An 11,463-nucleotide genomic window follows, 5' to 3' on the forward strand; every position below is an offset into this window, starting at 1 on the left:
TTTTCAGCCCGTTCTGCCTTATAAGAGCAAGATTGAGGATAGACTAGAGTCTTTTACATCTTATTAAAATTCCATCCAATATTTCTAGATATAGAAGATACACAATGATTTTTAACATCTTTATTTTCCAATACACATACTTAGGCTCTGAAATAATATAGAAAACAATATTCTTACCATTGCCTTTTGTTGTATTTTAGAGGTCTTGTCATTTAGTGTCATTAATGCCTGTGTAGATGTGAGGGGGTAGGTTCCTTTTTTCTCTACATCTAAATTTTTTGTTCTTTCCTAGGTCCTATCAGCAGTATCCTGGTGAATAAATATGGCAGTCGTCCAATCATGATTATTGGCGGCTGCCTGTCAGGCTGTGGCTTGATTGCAGCTTCTTTCTGTAACACTGTGCAGGAACTTTACTTGTGTGTTGGGTTCATAGGAGGTGAGTTGCTGTTGATTGATTTTCAAGCATTAATTAATTACTGACTAATTGGTATTCATCTGTATTTGTCTTTCAGGTCTTTTGAGTGAAATTCCTTCCTTATAGAAATTACTTCATTATCATTTTTAAGAACTATATGTACATTGAGTACTACAAAAGCAAACTCAAGAAATTGCTATCATACATTAGACTTTAATTGTTGAATGAAGAAAGAATGAATTGAAAGAGATGATTACATCCCTTATCCTAAGAATAGTTGGTGGTTGTAGATAAAATGTGCAGGAGTAGTCATTAGTTATTATTTTCTCATATTGCCTCTTCCTTCCATGGACATTAGTCTTCTGTTGGTGCATGAGAGGGCATTAAACACAAAGCCCGAATTATCCAGCAGAATGTCCAGACACATTTCTGAGGTATAAAGAATCTACTTGATAATCCCTCATCCCTTTTTTTGGCCGAATTAAGATAATGAACTGCTGATGAGTGTAATTAATAAAAATTATTCATAATTTCACAACCCAGAAAATATGACTAATTACCATTTTGATGTATATCCTTTCAAACTTTTTTCTGTGCACAAATATGTAACTTTTTTTAGAAGAATAAAGGATCAGGTTACAGAGGTTTTGTAACCAGTTTCTTAACGATACGTCATGAACATCTTTCCATGTCATTAAATATTCTGATAATCTTTATTATTCTGTTAAGTAGACATATACCATAATTTTATTTGATCAGTCTTTTTGTTTCATTTTTACAGTTTTTTAGTATTAGTAAACAGTACTGTGTTACAGTCCTGTGAGAATATAAATGTTTTTTTAGGATTAACTTGTAAAAGTAGGACTGCTGTGTTTTTTTAAATATATAAAAGCTAAATTGCCCTCCAGAAAGGTTATACTCATTTACAGTTCCACCACAATATATGAGAGAGGATATACCTTTGACAACAAAGGTATATTATCTTTTTAAATCATTGCCAGTTAAACAGGTAAGCAGTATCTCCTGGTTTTAATTTGTATCGCTTTATTAGGAAAGTAAATGTTTTTTATGTTTGTGACTATGCATTTTTTTTTTTTTTTACAAAATGCCACTTTTGTGTATTATTTAAGAATAATGTGTAATAATTTTACACATTAAGTTTTTATCTCTTTGCATGAGACACCATTATTTTTCCAAATTAATTTTTAAAGTATTTAATTGTGGCAAAATATACATGACTTAAAATTTATCTTCTTAACCATTTTTTAAGTGTTCAGCTCAGTGGTATTCAGTGTGTTCACATTATTGCATATTTATATATAAACAAGTGTGTATATATTGTGTATATATTTCAGGTATGTTCCTGGACTTTCCGTTTTATTGATTAGTTTTTATCTATTCCTGAGTCAGAGCCATACTGTTCCAATGATTGTGGCTTTTATAAGTCCATTTAAATATTTGTTGAGTGTTTAGTCCCACTCCTTCAACCTGCACGCCAAAAATTTCCTAGTTGACTCACATACATTCTCTAAGTATGTTTTAGAGTTATTTTACCTCACTCCAAAATGACATTTTCATTGAAATCACATTAAATTAATGCATTCATTTGGGGATTACTGACATCTTGACAATGTTGTGTTCTGTTATCCAAAAACTTTGTATATGTGTGTGTGATTTTTAAATTAACTGACCCTTGAGGAAAGTTACACAATTGTAGCCATTATATATTGAATTTATTTTTGGTGCTATTGTAAAAGGAATAATTTTGTGTTGTATTTTCTATTGTAAAACTATTCTGTCTCTATTTGCTAACTGTCTACTTAATGAACTTCCGTGGTTACAATGATCCTTCAGATAGATGATTTTGTTAGATTTGATAAGTAGACAGTTATTCACCTTCAAATAATATAAACAATAATAAAAGTAACTGACATTTAAGAAAACAACAACAAAAACAAAAAGTAACATTTATTGAGTGCTTACTACATGCCGGGCAATGTTCTATCATACCTATGTTGTATGCCTGATTTACATATTAGTAATCAGTTGTAGGAGGAGCAACATGTCTGACCTTACACAGCCAGTTAGTGTTGATGCTGAGATTTTCACTCATGTAGACTTAATTTTAGAGCCCAACTTTAAACCACTATCTAATATGTCCTCTAATACTGAGGATTTTTGTTTCCTTACCATTACTTATACCTCTTCTTTTAATTTCTCTTCCTGGTTAAGCAATTCCAGGTATGTTTTGACACTTTTTTAGGGTATGTGATTCTCTTTTCACTTCGTCCCTAGGTCTTGGGCTTGCCTTCAACTTGAATCCTGCTCTGACCATGATTGGCAAGTATTTCTACAAGAGGCGACCATTGGCAAATGGACTGGCCATGGCAGGCAGCCCTGTGTTTCTGTCTACCCTGGCCCCTCTCAATCAGGCTTTCTTTGGTATCTTTGGCTGGAGAGGAAGCTTCCTAATTCTTGGGGGCTTCCTGCTAAACTGCTGCGTAGCTGGAGCTTTAATGCGACCAATAGGGCCCAAGCCAACCAAAGCAGGGAAGAAAGATAGGTCTAAAGAATCCCTTCAGGTAGCTGGAAAATCTGATGCAATAAAAGGGGCCAGTGATGCAAATACAGATCTTATTGGAGGAAACCCCAAAGAAAAAAAACGATCAGTCTTCCAAACAGTAAATAAATTTCTGGACTTAACTCTGTTCACACACAGAGGCTTTTTGCTATACCTCTCCGGAAATGTGCTCATGTTTTTTGGACTATTTACTCCTCTGGTCTTTCTTAGTAATTATGGCAAGAGTCAGCATTATTCTAGTGAGAAGTCTGCCTTCCTTCTTTCCATTCTGGCTTTTGTTGACATGGTAGCCAGACCTTCTATGGGACTTGTAGCCAACACAAAGTGGATAAGACCTCGAGTGCAGTATTTTTTTGCTGCTTCTATTATTGCAAATGGAGTGTGTCATCTGCTAGCACCTTTGTCCTCCAGCTATGTTGGGTTCTGTGTCTATGCGGGAGTCTTTGGATTTGCATTTGGGTGGCTCAGCTCTGTATTGTTTGAAACACTGATGGACCTCGTTGGACCCCAGAGGTTCTCCAGCGCTGTGGGACTGGTGACCATTGTGGAATGCTGTCCTGTCCTCCTGGGGCCACCTCTCTTAGGTATAGTATGTCACCCTATTTCCATGTTTCTGTTAACATAAAACAGACGCAGAAGATTGGGAAGGTGATAGAAAAGAAAGCAGGGTTCAGTGAATTGCTTGATGGCGGAGACCAAGTCTTTATTTCTGAGCCCTCAGTGCTGGAGCAATGGTTGGCACATCGTAATTAGCTGATATACCTAACAGAAATTCAAGTAAAAGTGAACCATCAAGCTGAAAGAGTCAAATATTTTTATGAAATATATTTTCTCTTCAAAAAACTTACATGTGAATTACAGCTCCGCCTCTAATACATTGGTGGTGATTGCATTTTAATGATGGAGTTTATTCAGTAGTGATAATTAACAATAATAGTTACCACTTAAGCTCATAGTGCACCAGGGACTGTCCTAACCATTTTCCCTATCTTATATTTCACAAGCCTATGAGATAGGACTAGTATAGTTTCTACTTCATAATAAGGCTTTGAAGAAAAATAGAGGTTTTGAAAGGTGAAATCGTTTGCCTTACATTACACAGCTAGTAGGTGAGTATATATAGTGGGAACTATTTCTAAGTTACTAAATGCTTCATCTTTTAAATCAGTACCTCAATAGGTAATACATAGTGAAAAAATAGTTTGGCCCTCCTTTTGGATGTTACTCTTAGTTTTGGAGAAGTATGATTTGGAGAGGGAGTGAGTGAGGATACATAAAAGAAGATCTACAGTTGTCTCTTGATACTGCTTTTGCTCTATCCAGTGAGTTGCCAATTCTTGTCAATATTCACTTTTGAAATCTCTTAATCGACCCACTTTCCCATCACAACACCACCCTTAGCCACATCTCCTGTCTCCCCATATGGGCTCTTCTACTAGCCTCCTAATTGGTCTACCCATATCAGCTCTACTAGGCTTCAATCTGTTTGTTACTCTTCAGGCAAAATTATCTTTGCAAATGCAGATCTGATATTCCAGCTAATTAGAACTTGCCAATTACTTCCCACTCTTCTTGTGAAGATCAAATTCCCTAGCATGGCTAGGCTAGCATAGGCTACAAGGCCCACGTGGCCTGGCACATCCATCTCCCAGCCCCATGGCCTGTCTCTTGCCTTTCACTCTCTGTTCCAGCAGCCCTGTTCCTTCGTCCCCTCACCTCACACCCTATGCTTCCTACCCACCACCTGTGTTTGCTCTTGCTGTCCTCCACCTGGACCCTTTCCCATCCCCTTTCTCCTAGATAACACCTTTCCTCCTGGAAGTCTCAGCTTAGTTTACACTTTAGGAGACACCTTCCTGACCCTTCTTGCTGGTGCGAATCCTGTTCTCTGCGTCCATCCCTCCTTGGAGCCCTTGTCACGGTCCATGTAGCTATTTGATTAACATTTCTCCTCTGCTGAGCTGTGGATGTTCTGTCCTTTGCTTACCCTTATCCTCAGGGCCTGGCAGACCCCAGTGCCTGGTTCGTGTGTAGAGGCTCAACAAATACTGCTGAGCAAGTGCTGCCCTGAGTTAGAAAGGCAGATGGAGTCATATTTGAATTAGTTGTATTAAGTCCTTCACAGGTTTAGGGTTTTCATAGTTCAGTTCTTTGAATAACACATTTTCCATCATGTGCTGAGAGAACAGATTCTAGATGATCTCCAGGCCTCTCCCCAATTTGCCAAGATTTAGAATTATTTTCACATTGCTCAGAGTAACATGCAAAGCCATCCAGAATCAGGTATGACATCATAAACAAAGGATCAGATCATTTTTAGCAGCTCCTTTTCAGACATCTTTGTCCTGTGGTGGTGGGGAAAGGGTAACCTTGTTTACTTCTACCCATGGAACTTATTTGTTTGGCACATCTTTAGGTCGTCTCAACGATGTATATGGAGACTACAAATACACGTACTGGGCCTGTGGCATAATCCTTATTATTGCGGGTATCTATCTCTTCATCGGCATGGGCATTAATTATCGACTTGTGGCAAAAGAACAGAAAGCGGAGAAGCAGCAGAAAAAGGAAAGTAAAGAGGAGGAGACCAGTGTAGATGTTGCAGAGATGCCAAAAGAAGTTGCAGATGCAGCGGAATCTTCAGAGCAGAAAGGCACAGAGGGAAGCCCCAAAGAGGAGGAGAGTCCAGTCTAAACTCATGAAGCTGAAGAGTAAATGGAGCAGGTCATGACCCAAGATATCTGAAAATATTCTGCAGGCCTGTAATCTATCAGTGGTGCTTGATGCAAATTAGTGGACATTTGTGTGGACACCATACCAGGTATTCATTGATGGAATTTTTGTTTCACTCCTTACAAGTGGCCTGAATTTAAAATGCCATACTTTTGGAGAGGGAGTAAGTGGCAAAGAATGAGGGAAGGAAGTTGTTTTTCTGTTTGTTTTTTTAATCTTAGCCTTTACAGTGTCATGAAGATTATAACATGTGCCTTAAGTTTTAGTCTTTAGAACTCTTTAGATAGCCTTAACTTTTAAAACCATTCTCCTGAATTCATATATTTTAGGTGTTGTGTTACAAGGAAAAATGACTAGTTTTAGACATCTAAAATTTTTAATTAATTTTGCTTCGTTATTATTTGTAATATGTCAGACATTGTCACTAGAAGATTTATGAATAGAAATATTGGTTCAAGGTTGGGGGTTTTATAAAATCCTGACTAAATTATTTTCTTAACATCAATAGTTGCCTGGTATATGTGCCTGCTAGTTATATATTTAGGAAACTTAAGGCATAAAACTTTGGAAATATCTTGGCTGTTCTAGACACATTGTACCATCAACACCCCTCTGGTATCTTTTTTCTTGGAATGCTTAGCAGAAACCCAGTGCTTGAGAGTTGATTTCATTATATTACTATTTTTTGTTCCCCTTTTCAATGACACAGTTTGGTTATAGGTCTTTGCCCCTTTTGAGATCATTTAGTGTTATTTTCACTGTATAAGTTAATATTAAAATATACAAAACTATATACTTGTGCCTCCTTAGTAAATACAACATATCTAATTAAATGTAGGCATATATCAAACAGCAGCTGAATTCAGCTTAGGTTTTTCCAAAACCTCAGCTAAAGTATAAGACTTAGAATTTTTTTTGTTGTTTTTTTCTGGAATTTTCCCCCATTGATCCATACTGGTTCCATTAATATCTGCTCTAACTTAGAGCTGTATATGAGATAGTCACTCTTTGTTTAGTTTTTTTTTTTTAATGTTTGCTCATTAGAGCAAGCCAGAGAGAGTTGGCCCCAAGCAAACCAATAATGATAAGATTGGGAGGAACCTTGCTAAGTGCGCTTAGTTTCGATAAATAACATCTTTTCTTTTTTCTGAGAAGGACTTAAAATTATGTTTTGCTTAGAATTATTGGACATATTCTTACTCTCCACACAAACTTAAAAATTTTATGATTCTACTTACTTACCTGAAAAGTAAAGAAATGGGTTTAGTATAGGATAAGAGAATGGACCAGAATGAAAACTGTAAATATTTTTTAACCTAATATCTTTTAAATTGAGGCAGGAAGATAATAGACATTCAATGAATTATATTCAATGCATTAAAAAATGAAGTTGTAATTGACACAGTGAAAGTATAGATACAAACCTTGTGTAAAAGGCTGACTTTTCCAAATAAACTTTTTTTTTCTTAATGTTTCAGCCTCCAAATGTTTATTTTCTTGAGGAAAATCTTTTCTGTCTTCATTCTCATTATCAAGATACAATTTGGCCCTTGCTAATATTAAATCATTCAGCTTATATGCTTTGCGAGTTGTGTATATGGCTTATTTTATTTTGATTTTTCTTCCTAAGATAAGCAGGAGGGGAATTTTGAAACCACCTCTGAAAGCAGAGAAATTAACTTTTAGAATGAAACTCCCTTCCTTTCTATGCCCGAGTGTCACAATAAATGGAGGAATTTTAGGGGAGAAGCCTTCTGTGATTGTTGGCAGGCTTGGCTTCATTTTGGACTCTGTTATTTTCCATGTACTCAAGTCTTTAACTTGTATGTGCCTCTGTCTTGCCAATGGGTTTCAGCCCCAGGCAATTTCACTATGGATTCAATGAGACCAGGGAATGACAATGGAACGTTCTTGGGGTGAAAGTGTTTATACCAACTTTATTCTTATGGTGGCGGGTCAATCACTAGAATCCCGTCCACTCAGAGCGAGTCTGCATGCAGCAAGCTGGTGTCTGCCTCTCGGCCTCTCTGTCCCCGCAGCCATCTCAGTTTCTATCCTCGACACTGCCACCACTCCAGTCAGCTCTCCTGCAGCCATGCAGCTGAGCAGCTATGCCACCATGTCACCCAGAGCACTGGGCAGAGCTCTTTATATAGAGTCTATAACAACGTATTGCCCACATGTATGTAGTGAGCTAGCCAACCAGGGCCAGGTAAGAATCCTGGCCATAGGAACCTTCACTTTATCCACAGCTTCTTTCACTGTCAGTGAGGTAATATAGGTAAAGGAAATGTAGGGAGAAGGGGCCAAAAGTAGAGCTGATACATGGGATTATTTTCCCCTATGGGGAGACCTTTTCCCTTCTTCCCTTCCAGGTTCTTTGGATGACCAAATAATTAAGCTGATGTAACAGGAGGAAAAACAGGATTACCTACATCTGGGAGCCTCCTCACATAGACATGAGAGGGTCAAAGATGTCAGACAGTTGAGGCTTATATGGAGAAAGGGAGTTGGGGTCTGAGGCTTCAAAAGGAGAATTCATAGGAAGATGGAAGGAGCAATGTTTGCCATCCCTTGTAGAAAAGTTTTCCTTATGTAAAAGAAGTTATCTTTGGCAATAATTCTCTTGCTGGTATAGGCTCCCTATCTAAATTCCTTTAGGCAGTTAAGGGGGTGGGGAAAAAAGCTTCTTGCATCAGTAGATTGCCTTTAGCTCAAATAATTAACATGCCAAAATGACGCCTTCTGGGGTGGCCTGTCCTTGTGGGGAAGTTGGGTTCCTATGGCCAGGATCCTCACTGAACTGAAACCACTTGATGATGTTAACTGGCCTGTTGCTAGGCTACTGCTTCCACACCCATAGGCAATAAGCAATTATTGCACTATATAGAAAGCTAGGCCCAGTACTTGGGCGGAGGCAGGGATGGTAGTGCGCGACCTACTGCCAGGAGGACAAGCCGGGTAATAAACCCTTTCACCCCAAGAACCTGCTACTCTCATTTCTTTGGTCACATTGAGTCCATAGTGAATTTGCCTGAGGCTGAAACACATTGGCAAGGCAGTCCTGAGCCCCATCACCTCACCCCAATTGTTCAGCTCATCCACAGAGAAGACCCTGTTTAGTCTTGGTTCAATTGTTCAGTCTTGTTAGAGAAGTTAGGGGTATGTAGTACAGATTCCTCACCACTTAGGAGGGGTTCTAAAACTGCTGCATTCAGAGGCAAGGGTTAACTGGTTCAGATCTGAAACAGCCTTTAATCACTCAGTCCAAACCTTTTTCCCACTGAAGAGACAGGTTTAAGGTATTTAGTCAAGATGAATTTTGTTACTAGCCAACACTAATATCCAATTTAGGCCTACCCTGTGCCTTCTATTCCTTGTTAACAATCAGCTAATCCTCTTTGTGTTGCAGTGTTGTGTTCAATACTGGAAGCAGCTGGTCTTTCTAATCCAGTCTGTTGTCCCTTAATCCATGTGAAGACTAAGTTTTATTTCAGCTCACAGTTTCAATGGCTCTTTAGGAAAAATAGATGTGTGTCCATAGTACCTGCCTATCTTTGCTTTTCTCTGTCCCACACTATTAAGTCACAGCACATGTTGAGGTCTCAGGTAGTTTTAGTGCCCAAAGAAGTCACTGTTCAAGGGTACACCCTGAAACAAGTCAAAGCTGGAAAACTATTTTACAAGCTGATAGATCGGACTTTTACAGATGATTATGGTAATAAACAAGACCATATTATGTTATACTCAAGTCTATTGAGAATTTGAATTAACTAGCCAGGTATGGGGAAAATGGAAGCTCCTTTGGCCAGGATCCTCACCTGACCCTGAACTGCTTATGTAATTGGCCTACTGCTGGGCTACTGCTTCCGCATCTGTAGGCAATAAACTTAGTGACTGAGTCACCATATAAAGAGCTCCACCCAGTGCTCTTGGTGGAGGCAGAGATGAGGTGGGTTGTGGATCTGCAGATTGCTGAATGCAGATGTGATTCTAGTGCTCAACCTACATAAGAATAAAGCTGGGTATAGACCCTTTTACCCCAAGGACATTAAGTTGTCATTTCTTGGTCTCACCTAATCCATAGTGAACTTGCCTGAGGCTGAAACCCTGGGCAAGATACCAAAATAAATGAGTAATTTCTACAAAAAGTATTCAGGAATGGATGATGGTAAAACAAATTATGGAAAATTCAAGGTATTTATCCCTGGCTTAATCACATTTATGAATGAACCTCTGGATTCTTGGGTCATCGGAATTTAGTAGTTTCCGTTTTCACCGTACATGAATATGTCAATGTTAATCCTGTATCTTAAAAAGGAAAAAAATGTTAAAATCTGTTTAATATTTTTGTATGAACCAGTATTTTATTGTATTGAATGTCAGATTGATACATTTGTTATTGTTTATATGAAAAACCTAAATGGGTTTTACCTTCCCTGGCAAAAGATTAAGAGTATAATAAACTTAATAATTAGATGTGCCCCTCCCCTGACACTTTTGTTTGGAAAGATTAGGAAGTAAAATGTTCCACCTTTGGAAACTGGATTTTTTAATAATCAGGTGGGGCACTTGCCTAGAAGACATGGAGAAAGGTTAATGATAGACTTACGTCGCTATTGAAAACTCTTTCAGTATTTGGCAGGAAGTGGTAGTCCAGACTTGCCTGGATTGCCCAAATGTGAGCAATTAAGCCAGGTTGCTTCAGAATTTAGAAGCATTGAGACAGGGACCATGGGCTTAAGAGTAGAGTGAGGGCCTGCGGAAAAAGCAAGGCAAGATATTTACAGTCAAAACAATGTAACAATGTAAAGTCCGTATTGAAACTCTGTGTTCAGCATTATGCAAAGGCAAGGTTACACTTATTCTCTAGGGTAAAGATACCAGACTAGGAATATAGACATCTTCAGTGAGATCAGTTAGAGGTCAAAAGGCCAGGAGCAACTTGGCCTGGAATGTTTGAGTGTTCTGCAAGGGTGTCTCAGCATAACCTGTGACTTCACTGTAAACAGCACTAGCAAACAGACAATAACCCAGCCCACCTTGAGGGCAGGGCAAATGGTACAAGGCCACACCCTAAGCCCTCAGTTCCCAAAAATCCTCAAATGCTGATAAATCCCCTGGACAAACGCACCACCCTGGGTTCTCTTGTCCCCTCCTGGCTTGAGCCAGGAGTTCTTTCCTCTCACTTTATCTCTAAATAAAAGCCTGTATGTACCTTGCTCTCCTACCTTGAGTGTTTGTGAAGCTCATTCTTCAACTTCGTGAACAAGAACCCCAGCTGGCATCAGCATCTAAGGTGATTTCAAATACATTGTTCCTAAAATGTGTTCTAACTTTAGGGTTTTAGTCAGTCAACCTTTCCTCCTTCAGTCTGGTGCATAGTGACAAAATTATTCATTCAAATGAGTGATTGGAAAGAGTAGTATGTATATAAGTATCTTTTTCCTCAGCTGAACAGTACTCGTTTACTTATATTTTGTTGGATTTTACTATAGCTTGCCTAGAGGAGGCTGGGATAGCCAGCAAAGGAATCACTGCCTACTGGTTGCTTAACATTATAGGCTGTCTGGGTTCAAATGGAGGCTGTGTGACCTTGAACAGTTCCTTAGTCCCCCTAAGCATCAGGCTTTTTCTTCTGTAAAGTGTTAATACTAATTAATACCAGCCCCCCAGAGATGTCATAAGGTTAGTTGGTATGTAACAGCTCATGGTAAGCTCATGTTAATAAGTG

General features: G+C 38.5%; 1 protein-coding gene across 4 annotated transcripts in view; it reads left to right on the forward strand.

The window, feature by feature from the left end:
- Nucleotides 1-10,208, forward strand: part of SLC16A1 (solute carrier family 16 member 1) — a 36,017-nt gene extending 25,809 nt beyond the window's left edge. For all 4 annotated transcript variants that reach the window (XM_036923420.2, XM_036923418.2, XM_036923421.2 and 1 more), the window contains 3 exons: nucleotides 293-436; nucleotides 2,711-3,580; nucleotides 5,413-10,208. In XM_036923420.2, coding sequence (XP_036779315.1) covers nucleotides 293-436; nucleotides 2,711-3,580; nucleotides 5,413-5,690 — 1,292 coding nt within the window. In that variant the 3' untranslated portion in view covers nucleotides 5,691-10,208. The remainder of the gene's footprint in view (nucleotides 1-292; nucleotides 437-2,710; nucleotides 3,581-5,412) is intronic.
- Nucleotides 10,209-11,463: the final 1,255 nt, after the last annotated feature.

The sequence above is a fragment of the Manis pentadactyla genome, chromosome 4 (assembly GCF_030020395.1).
Source record: "Manis pentadactyla isolate mManPen7 chromosome 4, mManPen7.hap1, whole genome shotgun sequence".
In the NCBI taxonomy this organism is placed as follows: domain Eukaryota; kingdom Metazoa; phylum Chordata; class Mammalia; order Pholidota; family Manidae; genus Manis; species Manis pentadactyla.